The 23,118-nt window shown below is 35.3% G+C and overlaps 3 protein-coding genes and 2 non-coding genes across 9 annotated transcripts; 3 read left to right on the top strand and 2 right to left on the bottom strand.

Moving 5' to 3' along the window:
- The first annotated feature begins 2,188 nt into the window (after positions 1-2,188).
- On the top strand, positions 2,189-7,337 carry LOC114376134. Of its 4 annotated transcripts, none has more exons than XM_028334074.1 (4): positions 2,189-2,316; positions 2,388-2,483; positions 2,757-2,878; positions 3,926-7,337. In XM_028334074.1, the coding sequence occupies exon 4, from the start codon at positions 4,110-4,112 to the stop codon at positions 7,014-7,016; it is 2,907 nt and encodes a 968-aa protein (XP_028189875.1). In that variant the 5' UTR covers positions 2,189-2,316; positions 2,388-2,483; positions 2,757-2,878; positions 3,926-4,109; the 3' UTR covers positions 7,017-7,337. The 4 variants fall into 4 exon arrangements, with proteins under 4 accessions (XP_028189875.1, XP_028189876.1, XP_028189877.1 ...); XM_028334075.1 differs by having other exon boundaries at positions 2,190-2,316; positions 2,394-2,483; XM_028334076.1 differs by having other exon boundaries at positions 2,203-2,316; positions 2,430-2,483.
- Positions 7,338-10,364: 3,027 nt separating this feature from the next.
- On the top strand, positions 10,365-10,436 carry TRNAP-UGG. The gene has a single exon. It is a non-coding gene; the product is annotated as a tRNA-Pro (tRNA).
- A 568-nt stretch (positions 10,437-11,004) lies between these two features.
- On the bottom strand, positions 11,005-11,076 carry TRNAP-AGG. Its single transcript has one exon. It is a non-coding gene; the product is annotated as a tRNA-Pro (tRNA).
- A 735-nt stretch (positions 11,077-11,811) lies between these two features.
- On the top strand, positions 11,812-17,551 carry LOC114373464. Of its 2 annotated transcripts, XM_028330928.1 has the most exons (8): positions 11,814-12,020; positions 12,142-12,495; positions 13,056-15,256; positions 15,344-15,613; positions 16,255-16,335; positions 16,656-16,767; positions 16,844-16,910; positions 17,170-17,551. In XM_028330928.1, exons 1-8 carry the CDS (start codon positions 11,933-11,935, stop codon positions 17,264-17,266), a joined length of 3,270 nt encoding a protein of 1,089 aa, XP_028186729.1. In that variant the 5' UTR covers positions 11,814-11,932; the 3' UTR covers positions 17,267-17,551. The 2 variants fall into 2 exon arrangements, with proteins under 2 accessions (XP_028186728.1, XP_028186729.1); XM_028330927.1 differs by having other exon boundaries at positions 11,812-12,020; positions 16,656-16,910.
- A 445-nt stretch (positions 17,552-17,996) lies between these two features.
- On the bottom strand, positions 17,997-22,447 carry LOC114375681. Its single transcript, XM_028333531.1, has 7 exons — positions 21,889-22,447; positions 21,135-21,284; positions 20,741-20,863; positions 20,458-20,520; positions 19,867-19,983; positions 19,003-19,514; positions 17,997-18,856 (listed from the first exon to the last, which is right to left on the bottom strand). Exons 1-7 carry the CDS (start codon positions 22,391-22,393, stop codon positions 18,230-18,232), a joined length of 2,097 nt encoding a protein of 698 aa, XP_028189332.1. The 5' UTR covers positions 22,394-22,447; the 3' UTR covers positions 17,997-18,229.
- Between the last annotated feature and the right edge of the window lie 671 nt (positions 22,448-23,118).

Here is a 23,118-nt window from a genome sequence, read left to right as displayed (position 1 = left end):
ACCTTCCCGTAAATAGGATGAGTTGTACTTTTTTACCTGTATTTTTTGGGTGGTCTGACCCTTTGAGCCTGATTATTGCCGGTTAAATGAAAAAATAAGCCTAAAAACTCAAATAAATACCTGAACTTTTTAAAAGTTTTATAATGTTGAAAAAAAGTTAAAGACTATAGGCTCCCTTCGGGGTGATTTTCAGTTTCCAATTTATGGTTTTGAAATGCTATTTCAAACCGTAAATGTGTTTGGATGAAATTGTTGTGAGTTGGTATTTTCCTAAATTTTGAAACACTTTCCTTTATGTTTTGAAAAATATAAAAGTAGGTTTTCTAGTTTTTGTTTTTAGTTTCCTTCTATCTCATCCAACCTTATTGTCTCCTCTCTCTATACTTTCTGTGACGGGCCTCGACGATCACCTGCAGGTCTGAGTCCAGCTGTGCCACCACCCACAATAGTAATCAGCAATCTTGGCGTGACTAAAGAACGGCTCCATCGTCTCTCTAATGAGCTTAACCTCCATTGCCCTCCGTCACCTTGTCGTTTCCTAAGTCGATGGCATTGGTCCACGTCTGAGTGATGCTCATCTTCCACTAGAAGGTTTTGACACGGAGGTGTTGCAACTTGTTGATCAACTGAGTCACCGAGTCGGATATCTACTCCACGTAGTCACTCCCCACAACTCATTGTCTCTTCATGAAACGTGACAACGTGTCATTCAACATCTTAAAGTAAATGGAGAAGGTGCACGTGTAGACCAGGCTAACCTTGATCTCGGCTTGGGCTAGGTCTAAGGGCTTCGTGTGCGAGGTTTGAGAAGTTGGGGAGGGTTTGGACACAGAGAGTTGGGTACTTGGCCTTCGTGTAATTAGGTATGTTTGTTCTTATTTTTGGTTTCACTACAAACCTAGGTGCTCATATGAGACACCTTAGGTTTGTCATACTTTTTGGTAGGAGTAGTACATAAAATTATGGAAAGAAGTATGTTTTATTGCATTATGTTCCTTAATTTTTTAAATAGTGATCAAGGAATTCCCACAGACCCTAAGAGAATAAAGGTCCTGAGTGACCCACTCCACCAAGTATAAGGGGAATTTGGGGCTTCCATGACTTAACAAACTTTTTCAAAAGTTTTATCCTATATTTTTGTAGCACCACTCATTGAGTTGATGAGGAATCATGTTCCCTAATGAGAATATGGGTTTTCAGATCTTATCCTACTTTAACATACCCAACAACACTAATATATTTGTTTTTTGTTTTTTGTTTTTATTCTTTTTACAGGTGTCGAGGGAGGAAAGGAGGAAGTCCAGAGTTTCAAGAACCTTTAGATTTGAGGTCAAATCCTTTTCAAGGGGAGGGGATTATGTAATCCTACCACAATGGTATTAGATAGAAGACTCCAAAAAGATTGAGTAGAGATGTAGGAGAAGACCCTAGGGTTCTCATGAGTCTTAGATAGATTTTGGACTCATGGACTAAATATGAACCCACATTTCTTTATAAATATTAGAATATGTTGTTCTTTTTTTTGGTCTTATATTCTGGTCATTTTAGGTCTGTAGAGTACCCTACAAATTAAGGACACCCTACCCTACAAGTTAAGAGTATCCTAGTAGTATAGAGTTTTAGCTTTGTATTTCTCCCTCTGATTTCTCAGGAAATATGCTAAGATACTTTTGATATATTCTTAGAATATTTCTTTTCCCGTGTGCTAAAGTAACAAACACCTTTCATTTTCTTGTAACATCTAAGAGGAAATATGTTTAGGATGCCTTTGACATTTTTTGAAATATGCTAAGATGTCTTCAACATATTCTTGAAATATTCATATTAAATTCACATGAAATAAAATTAAAAATGAAATTCACGAATGACCTAATTATAAATAGAAACATATATAATACTTATGACAACTTTAATGAATGAGAGTCTTACAAAACACTGGATAACACTTCTCCACTTCTAAGCAAACTTCCATTACAAGGTAAAACCAAAGTTGTGATCATTGGATCAATCAAAACTCTTTACCCAAGGAAGGATAAAATGGTAAAACTCTATCTTTTGAATGACCAAAGTGCCCCTGAACAAAAAATGTGAACCGTTGGATCTGCCATCTCTTTGGTCAAACATCAATTCACAATAAACCCTTAGACATTGAGTAAATTACAATGAAACAACATTGCAACCCAGAAAATGAAGGGGCAGTATGGGAGCCTAATAATAAATGATGATATTGATTTGGGTTTCACTACAGCAGGTTTTCACTTTGCTCCCTTCATTTTTTGCGGCATATGCTTCTCAACCCCTCAATTACTCTACCAGGTCTGTACACACACTCCTTCTGTGTTTCTTAAACCCTTTTTCTCTATTTTTTGAACTTCATGCTTACTTAGTTTCAGGGATTTAACCATTCTCGCCCCTTATTGCATGTTCAGAATTGTTGAGTGCATCCACTTCAATAGAAATGGGTGCCTCCTTTTATTGTAAAGGTAATTTTTTTTTCTTCCGGTGGAACTTTTTATTCAAGCCCTTTCACTGACTTTTTTTTTCCATTTATTTGTGGATGATTTTTTTTTTTCTCCCAATTTTGTGTTTTCGATTGTTGATATCGAAACAGATTAGGGTTTTGGCTGTTACTTTTATTTGCTGTTTGAATGTTGCCTCTGGTGCTGTGATGATTTTGCGAGAAAAAATAAGTGCAAGTGGATAATTATCTGTTTAACATCAGGGTTTTAATTTATTTTCTGATTGTGATGGTGCAGGATTGTAAATGGTCAGCATTTGTAGGCTGGTTTTTGACGTTGTAGTTGTTGGGAAGATTTTTTTTTCCTTCTCGGTGGAAGGTTAGGGTGAAAGAGTGCTACACCAACCCCATACAAAGCAGGTATGCTGCAACCCTAAGCAACAAAGTACAGACACTTCAAAATTGTAGTTGTGACTTGTAACCATGTTGGATACTATCACACCAATTTGTGTGTGGCACTTCAAATACTCCTAATTGCATTTTACAATTTTTTTTTAAACTTTTCGACCAATATATATAGAAATATCACGATAATTGAAAAAATGAAAGCATTTTTGTTGTCTTGTAATGATTTTTTATTTATGCTAACTTTTAAAATATTGATTCTTTCTTTAGATTTAAGATTTGTTTTTAAATTAATTTTATAGTTTATACCAATTTTATATGCTGAATTGTGGTTGCATTATATTCTATAACTATTAAAATTTGTCGTGTCTTACTAAGGTTGTCGTAACTTGGTAAATTTGTTGTATCTTCGTGTCTGAATCTGTCATCCGTTCCCACGTCCCACGTTGTATTTGTGTTATCTATATCCTTGCTGGCTGTACTTGCTGTTTGCCTATGAAGGGGGATTGTTGGCAGTGTGAAATTGAGAATGAAACTTCAAGCCAAGTATTTTAATTAGCTGAACCAACCCCTGGATGGGTGGGAGCATTTTTTCTTAACACTTCATTTGTTTTATGTACTTTATGCCTATGGTGCTTGGGGTTGCTTGGCCGCAAAATAAACAATAAAGAAAGCTAGATGAGAAGAGGCGGAGGATAGTACAAAGAAAACACCTTGTATTGATAATTCTTGCTTGGCCCCAAAATAAACAAAAAATAAAGCTAAATGAAAATATATGAAGAAAGCACCTTATGTTGATGATTCTTTCTTTCTTAGATGTTCTGCTTGTTTTGTGCGATAAGTTCTCACACATACAACTTATGGTGATATAGAAACCGTGTCTTGGATTTCTATTGTGTTTGCACTGCTATTTTCCTAATGAATTGAAAGATATGATCCATCTACGCATTAATTTTATGTTTAGAAACCTGTTTGTGATATCAACAACTCCTTCCTTTTTTAAAGATTATTTTTTTTGGTTAATGTGGGATCTAATACTTGCAAGTTATACAATACCTGCAGGTTCAATCTGAATGTGCAGACTGTAATGTTTTGGGGGACTGGTGGAGTCTTGGAAGATTTATTCACTATTTGCATTTCAATTTTGGCCAGTCTGTTCTCACAGCAGTTATAAATTAAATGTAGCTTGGTTGTCAGTTTGCTTGGTCGTAGCACTTGCCCTAAGGATTTGAACTCTGGATCTTTTATGGAGTGCAATAAAGAAGAAGCCATAAGGGCCAAGGAACTTGCTGAAAAGAAAATGCAAAATAAAGATTTCAACGGGGCTCGAAAATTTGCTATTAAGGCTCAGCAGCTATATCCTGACTTGGAGAATATCACTCAAATGCTTATTGTTTGTGATGTGCATTGCTCTGCTGAGCAGAAATTGTTTAGCAATGAGATGGACTGGTATAAAATTCTTCAAATTGAGCTGACGGCTAATGATACAACAATTAAGAAGCAATACAGGAAGTTTGCCCTCCAACTTCATCCTGACAAAAACAAGTTTGCTGGTGCAGAAGCTGCATTTAAGCTGATTGGGGAAGCTCAAAGAGTTCTTTTGGATAGAGAAAAACGATCTAGACTTGACATGAATTTGCGCAGGGTTCCAATGAACAGAACTACTATGCCATCTCATCATCAGCAGAATGTTCAGATGAATTTTAATCCTGTGATGCAAACCAGTGTCAGGCCCAATTTTACAAACTTAAATCCTCAGCAGCCACAACCGTCTAGGCAGGCATCTCAGCAGGTGCCTAATGGTGGCTGCCCTACTTTTTGGACCGTGTGCTCATTTTGTTCTGTTAGATATGAGTATTATAGGGAGGTTTTAAACAGATCTCTTCGCTGTCAACATTGCAGTAGGCCCTTCATTGCATATGATGTGAATATGCAAGGCACAACACCAGCAACTAATTCAAGTCAGCAAGCTTTTGGTGTGCAGAACCATAGTCAGAATCATGGTGCTTTCAACGTTGGTGCTGGATCTCAAGGTAATTTGCATACTCGCAGGTCCAATACAGAATCACATAAGAAAAAAGGTCCCACTGCTGATGTCTCTGTAAAGCCAAATGGAAAGAGGAAGAGAAAGCAAGTAGCAGAGTCCAGTGAAAGTGCCGAATCTGTTGGCAGCACTGATTCTGAATCTGAAGAGGATATACTTTATGATAAGGATGGCTTTTCTACTCTTAGAGAAGAGAATCCACGTAGATCTACGCGACAAAAGCATCAGGTTTCCTACAATGAGAATGTGAGTGATGATGATGAAGGGGGTGGATCTCCTTCTGGTGCTGGAGAAAATACTGGGGAGCCATCTAAAATGAATAATCAGAATGGTTTGGCTGCTGATCTGAAAGGCAATAAACAAGGGGAAAAGCGGAAGCAGAACTTTTATTCTGAAGAGAGCTTACAAAATATAGATGAAGAAATTAAGGAGGTGAGAGAAAAAGAGGCAGTTGGCAGCTCAAAGATAGACAAAGCTTCAGAGCATTCACCCTCGAAATCAACAAATCGACCAGATGATTTTGTTTACCCAGACGCAGAGTTCAGTGACTTTGACAAAGACAAGAAAGAGGGGTCTTTTGCTGTTGGGCAGATTTGGGCTATTTATGATACTATAGATGGTATGCCTAGATTCTATGCTGTAATCAGAAAAGTTTTCTCTCCTGGATTCAAGTTGCGGATAACATGGTTTGAACCAGATCCAAATGAGCAAGATCAGGTTCACTGGGTAGAAGAGGAATTGCCAATTGCTTGCGGGAAACATAAACTTGGCATCACTGATACCACTGAAGATCGTCTGATGTTCTCTCATCTGATTGTTTGTGAAAAGATTGGGCGCTGTACTTATAAAGTATATCCTAGAAAGGGAGAAACTTGGGCTCTTTTTAAAAATTGGGATATCAAATGGCATATGGATGCAGAATCTCATCGTGAGTATGATTTTGAATTTGTTGAAATCTTGTCAGATTATGTTGAAGGTGTGGGAGTAGTTGTTTCGTACTTGGCTAAATTGAAAGGCTTTGTATGTCTCTTCTCTCGAATGGAGGGAGGTAATCGCACATTTCAAATTCCATCTAGCGAGTTATTCAGATTCTCTCACAGGGTTCCATCTTTTAAAATGACTGGTCAGGAAAGAGCTGGTGTTCCTGTAGGATCTTATGAACTTGATCCGGTATCCTTGCCAATGAATCTTGAAGAGATTGCTGTTCCTGAACATTTGGAAGTAAAGGATGGTCATTGTCCATCTAGTGGGGTGGGCACAAGATCTTCAGATATGTGGAAATTCACGATGAACTCGGAGGGAGATGCTTCTACTGCAAAGGTTAAGTTGCAAAGAAACAATTCAGCAGAGGAGAACAAGGATCCTGTTAATCATATTGGTAATGATAGTGATCCTTCAGCTTCAGCTGCAGATGCTTTTGAAATTCCGGATCCTGAGTTCTGCAATTTTGATGCTAAGAGGTCCCTTGAAATGTTTCAGGTTGGTCAGATTTGGGCATTTTATGGTGATGAGGATGGACTGCCAAAATACTATGGTCATATTAAGAAGGTTAGGACTAGTCCAGATCTTGAGTTGCAAGTTACTTATCTTACTAACTGCTGGCTACCGGAGAAATGTGTTAAATGGGAAGATAAGGATATGCTTATTTCTATTGGAAGATTTAAAATCAAAGCAGGTGCTCATCCCTGCACATATGCAAACACCTATTCTGTTTCGCATCAGGTGCAGGTTATTAACGATGGTAAGAAGAAGGAATATGAAATTTTTCCAAGGAAAGGCGAAATCTGGGCATTGTATAGGAATTGGACGACTAAAATAAAACGTTCTGACTTGTTAAACCTGGAATATGACATAGTTGAAGTTGTTGGAGAACAAGATTTGTGGATGGATGTTTTACCTTTGGAGTTGGTAAGCGGTTATAATTCAGTTTTCAAGCGCAAGTCCAATGCAGGATCAGCTAGGGCCACGAAAATATACTGGAAAGATTTGCTCAGGTTCTCCCACCAAATCCCTGCCTTCGAACTGACAGAAGAACAAGATGGCAATCTGAGAGGCTTCTGGGAACTTGATCCGGGAGCAGTACCCCTTCATTATTTTAACAGCAAATAAAAAGAAGTCTTGGGTTCCTGAACTTAACATGAATAGGTCTAATGTATATGTATCACTCTTTTGCCAGGAAGCAAAATTTGCGATTCTAATGGCATTTTTGAACTCAGTTTTTTGTTGTTGTTTAAATTAGATAAGAAACAATACACTTTTCTGTGTCTGTGCAGTAATAGCTCCTGCATGATCACAGCTGATATGACATCACCTGAGAATCCCCAAGATATTGTTCCAGCTGCCATGGAGGTGTTGCTGGCTGTCATTTGCATTTTTTGTTTTGTTTCTCTTCCATTAGAATCCGAGTTGACTTAAGTGTCATGCTACAAATTCAGTTTTTTTTTTTTGTTAACTCTCAGATTGATTAGAGGAAAAAGACTCTTATTAATTCGAAGTTTGACTAGAAGGTAAATAAAGTTTAATCAATAATTATTTCTGTTAAAGATCGAATTTGATTAGTGTTCGATCAATTCAACCTTAATTTCAACATATTAATCATTTGCCTAATCACTTGGTTCTACAAAATCAGTATTTAGTAAAGCAATTAAGCATAAGGTATATATATGTATATATTTTGCATGATCTGTTTTGTTATGGAAGCGGAGCCAAGAGCTATGCAATGAAATTGCATTATTCAGACTTCCCAAGCCCGAAGGGGAAACTACCTCTGCCAATTTCCAGTGTTTAGGCACAAAAATTGTTTTTCAGAGTTTGAAAATGAAAAAAAAAATGAAAGTAAGAAGTGATAATGTTTCCTTTGTCTCGGACAATGCATGACTTGCGCAAATCTAATATACATTTCCATAGCTGGTTGGTAAATAACTATTTCCATCACATTAAAATTCAAACTCCAATCGTCTTATTCTTTAGCTAAGGCAGCTCTAAGTTATCCTAGTCTTCCACTTTTTAGAAATGTTCCTACTTGTATTGTTCACTTGAATATGAATGAAATGATATAATTCAGTTTCTATAAAAAAAAAAAAAGAAGAAGAAACTCGATGACACAAGAGGAAAGAAAAGAATAAAGATAAACCACATCCTCAAAACAAACCAATATATTCTATTTATTACCACAAAAGGAAAGATAAAGTGTCATCTCTCTCTCTACACACATGCAGATAGTTTATCTAATAATTTTTTTTATTGTGAGAAATAAGAACTATAAATAATAAACCATGATATCATATTTGAATAGTCAATTTTTTTATTAAATATACATAACATTTTTAGGTGGTCAAGTGATCACTATTGAAGAGACTAGAAGTTGTGAAATGCTTGAGTGTCTAACCCACTCAGCTGATCTATATTTATATAGACTTAAGGAATAAATATAATGTGAAATTTACAAGAATATTAATGAAGTTCTAGTACCTATGTACATGCATGTGAATTTCTAGATACATGAATATGTGATTAACTATGTACATTAATAACTATTCTTTATTGGAACAAATATCCATAAAATGTGTGGAATAACTACCCGTGTGTAATTCCAACACTTGGAACAAGTACCCATACGATGTGTGAAACAACTACCCATACAATGTGTGTAATTCCAACACTCCCCCTCGAGCTGGAGCATATAAGTCAAATGCTCCAAGCTTGGAACAATTGTTTTGAATTCTTGGTCCCTTTAGAGATTTTGTAAAGATGTCTGCTAGTTGATCATTATAACTAACGAATCAGTAATAACTTCCTTATAAAAGACTTTCTCCCGAACAAAATGACAATTAATCTCAATATATTTAGTTCTCTCATGGAATACTGGATTAGAAGCTATATGTAGGGCTGCCTGATTATCACAACATAGCTTCATTTGTTGAGCATTTCCAAACTTCAATTCTTGAAGAAGTTGTTTAATCCGAATGAGCTCACATGTGGCTACAGCCATAGCTCTATATTCAGCCTCTAACACTAGACCTTGCAACAATATTTTGCTTCTTACTCTTCCATGAGACAAGATTTCCTCAAACAGACACTCAATATCTTGAAGTGGAACGCCTAACAATGGGTGATCCTGCCCAATCTGCATCGCAAAATCCAACTATTTGAGTGTTTCCTTTGTCTTCATAGAGTAGTCCTTATCCTAGGGTCCTTTTAATGTATCTCAAAATTCGAATTACTTCATCCCAATGATCATTATAAGGAGACTGCATGAATTGACTCATCACTCCAACTGAAAAGGAAATATTTGGCCTTGTAATAGTGAGGTAGATAAGCTTCCCAACCAATCTCCAATATCTTTCAGGATTAGAATAAGGCTCTTCCTAATTGGGTAGCAATTTTTGACTTGAATCCTTGGGACTATCAATTGGTCTACAATCTGACATACCAGTTTCTTTAAGTATGTCTAACGCATACTTCCTTTGTGAGATGATAATCCCATCTTTTGACTGAGCAACTTCAATTCCAAGAAAAATATTTAAGTTTTCCCAAATCCTTAGTATGAAAATGACCAAATAAATGTTCCTTCAGTTGAGCAATTTTTTCTTGGTCATTTCCTGTGACGACTATATCATCTACATAGACCACCAAGTAAACACATATACTCGATGAGGTATGACAATAAAAAACTGAATGGTCTGCTTCACTTCGTTCATCCCAAAAGCCTGAACAACTGAGTTGAATTTTCCAAATCAAACGTGTGGGGATTGTTTGAGTCCATAAAGAGACCTCCGAAGTTTGCAAACCAAGCTAGACTCTCCCTTAGCAACAAATCCCGATGGTTGCTCCATATAAATCTCCTATTCTAATTCTCCATTTAGGAATGCATTTTTAATATCCAACTGATACAGTGGTCAATGACGGATGACGGCTACGATAAGAAAGAGTCAAACAGAAGTAATAAGTACATCGAAAAAATTCATCAATGAAAATAACGAAATATCTATAACCCATAGACAAAATACGACTAGGACCCCATATGCTTATATGATCCAAATTACTTTTTTTTAATACTAACTAGGATTTTTCACTTGATAAAGATATGCTTATGTATAAAGATACTTTGCATTTTTAATTCTTATTTTATATAAATTAGTGAGTTAATTTTAAATTTAAATATATATTTAAAAATGTTTTAATTATTGTTTTTAATAAAGCATGTTTTAAAACAACCAAATCATTTGATTAAAAAAGCTAAATCATTACTATTCACACATTTTAATATATATATATAACAAATAAACACGCACATTCAAAATCTAATATATCGTTATCCACAATTTTTGTATCTTTCAACTATACCTAAATCATGTTTTTTTTCAAGAGTTTAAGTTACTTAGTTTTTAGAAACGTTTGTTTATATGGAATACTGATAGGATTATGAACTATTAAATATAAGATATTACCGAGGGTGGGCATTTGGTCTAGTGGTATGATTCTCGCTTTGGGTGCGAGAGGTCCCGAGTTCGATTCTCGGAATGCCCCAATCTTGCTTCCTGCAAAAAATTTTCATCCACAAAAAAGTATTTCTTTTTAAGGGTTAAAATAAATATATAAGAAACTAGAAACTAAAATACGAAGTAATATCTCAAAAAATGTCATAAGTATTAAAAAAACTTATTTTGCAAAACAAATTTTTCATATACTCAAGAAAGTTAAAGACTAACTAAAAATACTTGACAAACCTACATTTTTTTACTGCAGACAAACATACTTTTGAAACCAAGTAAAAATAAAGTTGAACAACCCGTAAAAGATGTTTGTAAAATAATCCTATATTACTTCTGGCAAGTTAGACGAATTCTCAAAATACAAGTGTAATTTATTTTACAAATAAAGGTTAAAAGATTTTAGATATATCTGCCAAAAAATTGGGGAAAAAGCACTGATGCCAACTCCTTGAATCTTACTGATATTAGAAAATAATTTTATATCATTAAACATACTCATAAATAAAAGTAAGGAATCCGCCACCTTAATAAAATAACGTTTGGACTTTGACAAAACACATTGGATTCGACGGATTGAAAAGATTACGAAAACAATAAAAATCGGGGCATTCCGAGAATTGAACTCGGGACCTCTCGCACCCTAAGCGAGAATCATACCACTAGACCAAATGCCCATTTTACGTTATTGAAAAGAATATTACACATACTATCATTTGGTTTTATTTTTTCTTCTTTAATAGTTAAATTATGTTATTTATTTTCATTTAAAAATTATATATTTTTAACAGATTAAGTATGGTACATCCTATTACCAATTTTAAGATTATATAAAAAAAATTAAATCATGTTTAAAAAAATTTAAATTTTAACTTTATTTCAAAGCATGCTTTTTCTCTTATAAATAACAATATTTAACAATCACCAATGAAAATAAAATATTTACAGTTGAATAAATTACACTATTCTCTTGTGAGAGATAAGAGTATTATGCTTCATTCTCCTCTCATGTGAAAATATACACTTCCTTTTCTTATAGATTCAAGTATGTAATTCTTTACTAAGGATGACAATGAATAAAATCATACTTGCACTTAATTTGGGTTTGGATAGGATTAAATTTGTTTTCAAAATCAAATAAAAAATATGATCTAATTCAATAAAAAATTGATTTTTGCTGTCTGATTTTCAGTTTATTCACTTTAATTTGTTGGATCATTTTTTTAAATTTTAATTAGATTTAATCAGTTTATGAAAACTTTTACTTACACACACTAGGGAAGAAAATAAAAAACCTAAGTTAGAACTCTAAAATGTAAAAATAAAAAAAGTATTTACCATTAGCGTTAGTGGTATTAGTATTTGCAAGTAGCGAGAGGAGTAGCGACCTGGTACACTGTTGTTTCAACCGGTCCCACTAACTAAGCCACCAAACCAAAAAAACCGCGACATTTTCCCTCCAAAAATATTGCCATTCTTTAATCCTCACTTTCTCTCCGTGGATGCCCTAATTTCGTGTAGGGTTTGTCAGCCATGAGTCCGATTGATTCTACGGGTAACGGTGATCGCAAAATCCACCAAGATTTCGACTTCGTCGACACTCAACCATTCGACGCCGATGGTCAGTGCTCCACATCTTCAATTCAATTTCCTTCTCTGGTTCTCATTTCACTATTTTCCAACAGAAACCCCTATTTTGCATCAAATTAAACAGTTTTTTGTTCGATTTGGCGAAATGTCAGGTGAGGAGGACGATGTTTGCGGATTCTTCGAGGACACGGTGCCTTTCGGCGACGACGGTGTTTTGGAGACCGAAGCGGTGAACCTTGCCGGTGAAACTCAGGCATTGGATGATGGTGATGCTTTCGACGACGACGACGACGGCGTTTTGGAGACCGAAGCGGTAAACCTTGCCGGGGAAACTCAGGCGTTGGATGACGGTGACACGCAGTTGCTGGAGGAAGAGTCGGATTCGGATAGAACGCAAGTTTTGGAGAATGTGGATGATGACGACGTTGATGAGGTATCTGTCGGCAATGTCAATGCTGAAGCCGTGGATAGCAAGAAGGGTGAATCGTCACAACAAAACAGTTCTGGTGAGTGAGTGAGTAACTTTTTTTTTTTTTGTACTCTTTCTTTTTTCTTTGGTGCATTCATTGATTGAGAGCTGCTAGTAGGCTGGTAGGTACATGACACTGTTTGAGCTGTCGTGGCTTTTGTTTCGTGTCTGTGAATTTAGGGATGCCATTAGTTGGATTGATGATAAGGAAACGGTGAAGTGAAAAGTGGTGATTTTGAAAGCAAAAAAAGAAAAAAAAAAGAAGAAGTGTGCTAATGATGTGGTTTTATTTAATAAGGTCCATTTTATTAGTGGCTTATTAATTCGTTAGTGTTTATGATGTCTTTTGTCTATTTTGATGAGTTCTCCATATTCTTTTATCTTTGTCATTTATTTTTGTGAGAAGTCGCATCCTTGCTTCTCTGTTTTCCTACAGTATTTTGTATCTTACTTGACTGTCTTAACTTTTCCTGTTGGACTAAATACATTGCCAGGTTGATTATTTTGTGAATTGTTATTCCTTTTCTTGTTTGAAACCTGTCATGTGAATTATTCCATTTCTTTCGATTCTGCTATTGAAGTTTATATTTTTCGCAGGTTCTATGCCACCACGGTTTACTGTTCTCCGTGCAGAATCTTTGCGGCAAGCTGCTCTAGCCTGCAACATGGATTTGAAAGAAACCCAGGATGTGACCAATTCTGTTGAGGGTACGAGTCAGTTTTGTCAGGTTCCACAGGCTGTAAAGGATAATGGGGGGTCCTTTCTTAGATGTTCTGAGAAGGATGATGGAGTTGATCAGGAAAACAAGCACAGGAAATACAGTGTGGAAGTTGGGGGGTTTAAGAGCAAAAGTATGTGCAAGGTTGCTAACTCGACAGTGAGAAAACTTTTCAATGATGTTTTACCTGTTGAAACAAACCAACCTTCTCTTAGAAGCAATGATTTTAATGAAGGAGACGACTTGGACAAGTTGCCTATTTACCATGATGAATTGACAGGGTTAAGTTACGTGGAATCTCAAGAACCTGGAGTTTTGTCACAGGACAATGCTCTCGATTTTGTTGATAGGTTTCTCAAAGATAATACATTGGAGTTTGATCAAGAAACTAATTCTGTTAAGAAAATTGAGGAAAAGTCAAAATCCATTCCCAGTACAAAAAGACAGCACAGTTTGGCCAAGACAGTAAATGATAGAGGCAAATCTGGAAGAACTGGGATTTATGACTGGGATGATAACCGTGAGGATGAAGGTGGGGGAGATATATTCCTAAGGAGAAAAGAAGATTTTTTTAAGGGTGAAATGCATAGGCCAAGGTCGTTGCCAGGATTCCAGAAGAGCAAAGTATGCAGACTAAATGATGATAAGGAAGACAAGAAACAATTAAGTATTCCTAATAGAAGAAAGACTGCAGTTCACTCAGATTCAAAACTAGGGATGCATATTCTGAAAGCAAGGGACAATATTATACCAGAAGCAACAATGTTAAAACGGAATCTTGCTAATGAATTGGATGAACAATTTAACACTGATTGCTCTAGAGGAGAGATGGAGCCCAATGCTAATGCATGCGCACCAGAGATGTTGGATGTAGGTTTAGATACTCAAATGGCTGCTGAGGCTATGGAAGCTTTATGCAATGTCGGGGATATTGTTGATCATGTTGCTAATGATGCCACTCATGTTACTAGAAGTGGTTTAATGTATAAAGTTAATAACTCTTCTACTGGAAAAGTGGGGTCGGGTTCGTCAAAGGAACGTTTGGGACAATATGACAAGAAAAGGAAAGTTGATGTTAAATCAAAGTTACAAACTTCAGGTTTATCAAAGAAAAGTACTAAAGAAGTCAGGCAGTGGACAAAGGACAATATGATGACAAGATCCAAGAGGAGCAAGTTAAATGCAGAAGGCAACCAAACCTCCAGTGCTAATGAAAATGGTAGAGTATCCTTGTCTCCAATAATTGCACAAAGAAAGTCAGCTGGAGCTTTGAAAAGACATCAGCTTGATGAGTTGAATAATCCTGGTGGCAATAATGGAGAAAGTAGAGGGAGTTCAGTCGGCAAAAGGCATTTGCAGGATGATGTTTTGCTTTTTACACCAATTGCCCGCAGAACTAGACGGTCCTTAGCAGTAAACCCATTGATTAATGTCAGTGATGATGCTGAAATGGATACATTAGATTGTCCTAAAGGAAGGAGATCTCTTAGGATTAGGAAGTTGTCTAATGATGACAAACGATCCGAGACATTAGTTGGTTCATCTAAACCATCTGCACAACCTGAAGATATTGGGAAACATACTGCTGGGAAGAGAAAAATGAGAACGGATTCTGTTGTCAAATCACATGTGAATTGCCAAGCTCGGTCATCTTTATCTTTGTATGATGGCTCAGCAATATCTTCTGTTGATCGAAAACAAGGTAAAATATCAGAGCTAAATTCAGATAAAGCAAACCCAGGGGACAATATCAATAATTCTGAAGTCACCACTTTAGATGAATCACCAAGAGAGAGGTATAAGTCATCTGACTTGGCATCTGCAACTCCGGCAAAGTGTAAGACACCCGCGAATGATGCATCACCTGTTTGTATGGGTGATGAATATTACAAACAATCATGCAATAGAAATCTTTCAAGATCATGTAAGGAGCTCCATAGAGAACTTCAAAGCTTGAGGGACATCAGATCTGAATTACTTACTCCGTCTAAAGATTCAAGAAAGAGGAGGGACATGACTGATGTTCGAATTCTTTACAGCCACCACTTGGATGAAGATATTGTTAAGCATCAGAAGAAGGTATCATTTGATTTTTTTTGTAAACTTCTATCAGTAAGTACAGACATGTGGTTTCCAGACATATCTTGTTTCTTGTTCTTATTGCAGATTTTAGCACGGCTTGGAGTTTCTGTGGCTTCCTCCATTGCAGATGCAACCCATTTCATAGCTAATCAATTTGTGCGTACAAGGAATATGTTAGAAGCTATTGCTTTTGGTAAACCGGTGGTCACGCACTTATGGATTGAAAGCTGTGGTCAAGCTAGCTGTTTTATTGATGAGAGAAATTACATATTGAGGGATGTGAAAAAGGAAAAGGAGTTAGGTTTCAGCATGCCAGTTTCACTAGCACATGCAATCCAGCATCCTCTTTTAAAGGTAATATATATGGAACATACATAGTGAAAGGAGTAAATCATAATCTTTGGATAATGGATGTGTTTCACCAGTTGCGATTGTAAAAAAGTCATTTGTTTTTCTAAAGTCATCTTGCAATTTTTTAGGAATTTCTAATTCTGATCATCTATGAAAAGATCCATTCAACATGTCTCTCATCTATAAACTGTTCTCACCTAATACATCCCATTGTGTATGTGGCTTGCCAACCCTACCCAGTGAGATAAGGCTTAATTACTGTTCTTTATAAACATCTTATACTTTTAATCTCTTAGATTACCAATTTTATCATGTTCCATCTGGTTTTAATTGTAACAGTGTTGTCCCCATTGTTGTCAATCAGATGCAATTAAGTCCCCTGGTTAGTTTATTGTTGATGTGAAATTGGGCTGCTTCATCTCCATAAGTATAGTCACTAGTCAGTTAACAAGAAGTTTGTGTCATAAAAATTCAGTGATAAAGTGCAGGTTACCTGGGGAAGGGGGATAGAATTCTACATCCAAACTAACTGAACCATTTTTTTTTTAAGATTAGGAGGGATTGAAGTTTAATTAAACCTATTTTAAATACAAACTTGCATTTTCTGCATGTTGCTCTTCATAAATGATCATAATTTTCTGCAGGGTCGAAGAGTATTGGTCACCACAAATACTAAACCCAGTAAAGAGATTGTTTCAAATTTAACGAGAGCTGTTCAGGGCCAGGTATGCATCTTTCTCCATGTAAATTCATCAGTTGCACTCCTATATGGTTGAAGAAAAGCATATCTTTAGAATTGGGATAGTTTCTCCTTTTCATGATTTTCTATGAACAAATCCATATAGAATAAGCAAATATTATTGATAAAAAATCGCTGTAATTTTTCTATTTTATTATTTATCAATCGTACGGTTCACTATTGATTTAAACAGACACTTATTTACATCACTACATGCAATTGAGCAACTCTTTCTTTTGGCACAACTTTCCAACATTACACTGGATCTATCTCAATATTCTTTTTGCCTGTAACTGATTTTTCTAGGTAGTGGAGAAAGTAGGAAGATCTGTTTTCAAGGGAGATACAATTTCCGATGATCTACTGATCTTATCTTGTGAAGAAGATTATGCCTCTTGTGTGCCTTTTCTTGAAAAGGGTCAGAAACTGTTTCATTCAGCTTTGAAAACTTGCTATCTGCTCAAAATTAAGAATACTATGTTTTGCATCTGCAGGGGCAATGGTGTACAGTTCAGAACTGTTGCTGAATGGCATTGTTACTCAGAAGCTGGAGTATCAGAGGTCATTTTTTGTTCCATTGCTCGTATTACTAATGAGTTTGAAGAATATAAGCTTTTATTATACACAGATCTTGTTCCTTAGGGTAGTGGGTGGGAGGGTTTGCCATTATCATGTATAGCCAATTCCTTAGCTGAAATTTCTGCTCTCCCAAAATTTTGTCTAATGTAGTGCTAGAAAATTGCATCTTCTAATGATGGGTTTCATGTATGTGTCTAGTATCTATGGTAGTTCATTCCTGATGTGCACATTTCGGTTGCAGGCATCGACTTTTTGCAGACATTGTGAAGAAAACTCGTTCCACCTTATGGTTGAAAACAGATGACAGAACATTTATTCCTGTGACTAAATGTAATTAGAGTGGCTCCATTTTTACTTTTCCTCTTGATCATTTGTAGTTTAGGTCATGTAGATATTTTCCTACACATTTCCTAAGTCCCCCTCTCCGTAATATATTTATTATGTAGAAATCTTTGAAAGGTGTTTTTGCTCTTTTCTTTCAGTTTGCACCCTTCTGCGACAATGTTGTGACAATTGTGATTTGTGAGTGATGCTCGTAAGACCAGAGGGTATAAATCTGTGGTAGCCGTGGACCTGGCTTGTGTTTGTCTGATGAAATAACGTAGTATGTTGCATTGGTGGTATCTCGTGTATGTTCTTTATCTTTTATAGTGTTCTAATGCATTTATTTATTTTATGCCAAAGAGCTCGATATTCGACTTAGTGTTCACAAGTTCTCTTAGTAGTATGCTGCTGGTAGTAGTATGCTGCAAAACAGGAGAGAAATTTCGAAAGGAATGAAATATGTGATAAAGTGGTAATGTGATTGAAAAATATATAAAAAAAATATTGTGAAATATGTGATAAATTTCTATTGTGAAAAATGTTATATAACTCAATAATAGTAATACAATTTCTTCCGGATTGTTCCCATCCATCAGGCCACCCCATTTACTGACCAGTGACCACATCATTGGCAAATAGCAATTGCCAACTCGGTTTTACAAGAATGTTTTATTAAGTTCCACCTATCACCCAAGTGATACGAAAAAACAAAGACCTCTCTCAGACTACCCTTGAACAGCTGTACCATAAAAACTTGGGAACTGGCAGAAAAGTGATTAACAACTCACATTTTAAGTTAATATATTATAAACAAATAGACAGATAAATGGTGTGAAATGAAATGTACAAATTGTATAGTTCCCTACAAAGGTGCCTATGATAATTGCTTATTAACATGGAAATGAGCTCAACAAAAAAGTTCTTAAACAAGGAAATGAGTAGGGCAAAAGTGTAATATTAATGGACAACAACTTGAGCTAATGATGATGTGATTCGTGAGAGAGCACTTTATAGCTGCGCTGAGGAACCTTCCTTATCATAGCCAAGGAGAGATCAAAGTAGAGAGGAAGTTGAACAAATGCAAAAAGTGACACAGGCAAACACGTAGCAGCATATATGGGATAAACTGCAAACTTCAGCTCGTCTTCAACTATGAAGAAATGTCCTGCACAGAATGAGACCAAGACAGATGCTATAGATGTGAAGAGTGTGGTCAATCCCAGAAGAAGCTTTCTCGGCAAGTCCATTGCGAAATCCTTTTCTTGGAACCGAGATGTGAGTATTGAGAGGAACAAAACAAGGGCAGTGACAGAGGAACAAAGGGCAACAAGTGATGCTATGGCGAAGATGTTGAAAGCCAGTCTTCCTTGAAACAATGGATAACCTGTGTTTTGATTCGGACCGCCTGGTACAGCTGTTGAGGTTGTGAATGCAACGGTTGCAACAAGTGCTGCTACCAACGAGCATGATTCTGAGGTTTTGGACAGCCATTTACCACCTTCTTTTGCGAGTCTCTCGTGTGTACTTATGAATACCTGCTTCGCTGTTTGCCCGTTCTCGTTGTAACGTTCATAGAAATTTGGTGGCATGGAGTTCTTAACTAGCTGAAAAATATAATTATTATAGAATTTATGACGTGATATGAAGAGAGATAAAAAAAAATAAGAGATGTTGGTGGAGTGTTTAAAATGGAAAGGTGTTCATGTATCACCACTCTTTTATAAAATTGTTGGGAGGAGAGAATGTTGACCTTATACCACTTGTATTCCCACTGCATTTGCATTGCAGCACCAGGGATACGCCATGGCTTATAACTCCTATAGGTGGCAGCAAGATGCAAAGCACTGTTCCCTTGGTTATCCACTTGACGAAATGCAGTCTCTTTAATCATGCTCCTCTCATTCAACAAGCTGTAAACATGAGGTTGCCTGTTCTCTATGGCCAGAAGAACAACATTCTTGTTATCAGCGTCCACGTCATGGATTGCCACTGGGTCTGTCTCAAGAATCTTCTCAACCATCTCTGCCACTCCCATCTTTGCTGCAATCAAAATAGGTGAATCTGTTCTTCTTATTTTCTGATAACATCCTTTCTCCTTACTTTGATTATTACTACTAGTACTACTATTTATGTTACTTGTTCCAGTGTGGTCATGCTTGTACAGGGAAGAAGAACAAGTTCGCTGAATTAGTTCATTCATCACTTGCTTGGCTAGAATGTGTTTCACCTTCTTTCGTTGGATTTTCCCTATCCAAGATGCTCCTGCATCCGAGATCAAAGCCACTAAGCTAAAAGAAAAAGTAATCAATATTCACCATTTTCTACTTTGTCAAGAGTTTCTTTCTCTCAATTAATTTTACATTAAACAATGATATTTTGCAAGAAAAAAATTCTTTTTACGAGCTTAATATTATGCAATAATAGGTTAAAAAAATTTTATATTGTCGGTGTATATTTTTTTAAGTTTTTTTTTTAAAAATGTAAAAATAAAAGAAAGTGATAATCCACTTATAAACGCGGTGCGCGTACGTAGCTTTCATAAGTAAAAATTGATGTTGCACAGACATTTTCTTACTAAGAATGAGAAGACAATTATAGATGGCCATGTGCTTACCAAAACCGCAAATGATTAGCAAGATCTTCATCATATGGGTTAGGAATTGGATCGTTGCTCCCCAATTGGGAGGGAACAGGTAGCGTTTCTTTTCCAATTTCTTTGCTTGTTCTTCCTCTACATTAATAATATACACATTAATTAGGGCATTAACTAATACCTTCTTAAAGTTGACCATGAGTAAGTACTTCCACCAGCAGCTAATGTTAATATATCATGCATGCCACAATATATATATATATATATATATATATATATATATATATATATATATATATATATATATATATATATATATATATATTTAGGTGAAAATATAGAAATAAAACTCTGTATAATTTGGTGAGTAATTCTCTCTCTGTTTTCATGGAGAGAAAACAAAGGGCAGAAAAAAAATTAAATTTAAATTGAAGAAAAAAAACAGAGTATAGAAGATTTTGATTTTTTTCTTTCTTTCTTAAAAGACAGTTTTTCTTTTCAACCAAACACAAGTCTGTATTTTTACTTTTCTTTTCTTTTTCTGTTTCCTTAGCCAAACATATATAGTAATATAAAAGATGAAATGGAATTTACAAAAAGAGGGAAGATTACCAGATTTTCGGGAGACATTATTCTCTTCATCATTGCTTGCAGCGTTGTCATCTTTTCGAATTGCTGTAACACAGCGTAAAAGATATAGATGCATTAAGCTTTTCTGGAAAAAAATTGGTTGAAGAAGATAGGTATAATAAGCAATATGATATAATAAAAATAATAATATATGTTCACAGTGTATGATATATGAAAGTATCCACTATCCACACATCATCACAAATAGTAGATAGGTATAGAAAATGAAAATTAAGGAGTAAATGAAACAAGATTAACCACGCACAAGTACTCTTCAACAATGATAAGAAGGTGGCGCATGTTTCATAGTTCATAGGGTAGTGATGAGTTGTGTCTGCTTCATTACAACGTATATCATATGTTTCCTCAATCTCATCAACAATCGAACCTGACAAATTGAAACACCGATTATCAGTACTATAATATATATATATATATATATATATATATATATATATATATATATATATATATATATATATATATAAACCGTGTATCAAGTGAGCACTACATATAGTTGTTAATGTGAGAAATAATAAGTATTGATGTAGTATATATTTAGACCATTAGATTATATTTTGTCATGTGACTTTAATAAGCGAATAATTATAAAACATGAAGAAAAACAATTTGTTGGAAAGAAAGTTAAATATTCTTACACTTGTAAATAATACTCTGAAGTAACTCCATCCGCGTGCTGCTTTTGAAACAATTAGGCTTCGCTGCAAGAATCTGCAGAGGTGATAACCCGTCCTGGTTTACAGAATTCACAAGGTTTGGGTACAACTCTATTATTTGAAGCGCCAAACCTATCAAAATTCGTTATATACATCTCCATTATAAATATTTACCATAAATAAGTTACTTGTTGAAATAATTTTACTAAATTATTCTTACATTTCATAAATGCATTGCTTATAACTATTGGATGATTAATGGAGATATATAGTTGAATAATTGATAGACACAATACTCAATCATTGGATTGATGTAGTTTATTAGGCGCAAAATTAGAATAAATTTTTTAATATCACATTGAAAACTATCACATCAGTAATATGATTTTTTTTTAATATTTAAACATTAGTAATTTTGAAACGGGAAGAGTAAAGGTTAATGGAGACCATAGATACATATATAGACAAATAGTGATTTAGACGGTAGGAATTTCTTAAATTTAATTATATCAATAACTTGCCAATGAGTAACACGTGACAAATCATGATATGACATATTACACGCATGTCTATTTGTCATATAAGCCAAAATTAACATTATATGTTAATGCAGGAAATTATTAGAAAGAACTATTTAGTGTAACACTTAAATCAAAATGAAATTTTAATCTTAGAAGAATCAAACCAAAACTAAACACCATAAGTGTATTTTAGAGTAGTCAATGACAGTACTAACCAAAGTATTCACTAACGATGGTAGAATGAAGAATGGTATCCCCGTTGCTTTTCCTAACCAACAACGAGCCATCCTCCTCATCATCACGTCTTCTTTGTTGGTTTTCATGGAGACAAAAGAAAGCCTCTCTCTTGCCATGAACAGCTGCCAAGAAAAGAGGGGTCTCACCTTCAACGTTGCGAAAACAAACGAGTTTGGGGTCCCTTTTGGCCATGTTGTGGCACAATTCCACGTTCCCAAGCTGTGCTGAAAGGTGCAAGGGAGTGTTACCCTTTGAGTTTTGCATGCATAAGATGTTGAGAGACACCTCTTTGTCGATGTTATCTAACACACTCTTCACAAAGCAAGTTTGGCCTACATGCACAGCAACGTGTAGCACTGTGTCTTCCACTTTTGTGATCTTAGCTTCCAATGTTTCCGGGTTTTTGTTGTAGGCATCTAATGCCTCTCTCCACTGCCCCTTCACCGCATAGTTAAACAAACTTTCAACGTCAATCTCAGCCATTTACAATAAACAATATGTTATGTTACAAGTAAGCTTTCTAAGAGTAATGTAATGAAGCAGATAAGTTTTATGTAACCGTTAAATTGAAATGTCACAGGAGACATATATATATATATATATATATATATATATATATATATATATATATATATAAGTCGTCCAATATTAGCATGCATACTATATATTCTCGTCTTCTTTTTTTTATTTCTCCCAAAAATTGTCTTTTCTTTCAATGTACGATAAGCATTTTCATGTCGATGGAGGAGACTTGGATCCCAATTTACCTATATTTTTAAATTTGTTCCTTTTTTTTTTGCCATTTTTAACATTGTATTTTATCAAAGATACGTTGTTTTTACTTTTTCTAGTGTGAAATTGGTAAAGGAGGTAAATACATAAAAGATCTACTCGCATTTATACTTTGCTCCCAGTTAGTATAAATTGATGCCTTGCGGCTTGTGCGATTGTACTTTTACCGACAATGGACTAATTTGACGTGTTCATATGGAAATGTGTATTTATGAAGTTTAGTTGGAGATTTAACCACAAAAAACATAAAATAAAAAACATTTCTTCAGAAAATCATTCATGTCTTTCTTTTTTTTGGAAAAATGTAAATTATATTAAACCAAAAATGATACAACAATAAACGGGGGCATACCCCGCAGTTAGAGAAAAACAAAAGCCTCTCTAATACAAGAAGACCTAGATCAAGATGCTAAAAC

Source organism: Glycine soja, chromosome 11 (assembly GCF_004193775.1).
Source record: "Glycine soja cultivar W05 chromosome 11, ASM419377v2, whole genome shotgun sequence".
Classification (NCBI taxonomy): domain Eukaryota; kingdom Viridiplantae; phylum Streptophyta; class Magnoliopsida; order Fabales; family Fabaceae; genus Glycine; species Glycine soja.
Note: the sequence above shows the minus strand (reverse complement) of the source record. Positions and strands in the feature narration are given on the sequence as shown.

Coding starts and splice junctions, on each gene's coding strand:
- LOC114376134 (XM_028334074.1), top strand. CDS start 4,110: ATGGAGTGCAATAAAGAAGAAGCCATAAGGGCCAAGGAACTTGCTGAA.
- LOC114373464 (XM_028330927.1), top strand. CDS start 11,933: ATGAGTCCGATTGATTCTACGGGTAACGGTGATCGCAAAATCCACCAA. Junction 16,336..16,655: donor CGAGAGCTGTTCAGGGCCAG/GTATGCATCTTT, acceptor TGATTTTTCTAG/GTAGTGGAGAAAGTAGGAAG. Junction 16,911..17,169: donor CAGAAGCTGGAGTATCAGAG/GTCATTTTTTGT, acceptor TTTCGGTTGCAG/GCATCGACTTTTTGCAGACA.
- LOC114375681 (XM_028333531.1), bottom strand. CDS start 22,393: ATGGCTGAGATTGACGTTGAAAGTTTGTTTAACTATGCGGTGAAGGGG. Junction 19,984..20,457: donor TAATGTCTCCCGAAAATCTG/GTAATCTTCCCT, acceptor TTATTAATGTAG/AGGAAGAACAAGCAAAGAAA. Junction 19,515..19,866: donor GCTAATCATTTGCGGTTTTG/GTAAGCACATGG, acceptor TCTCGGATGCAG/GAGCATCTTGGATAGGGAAA.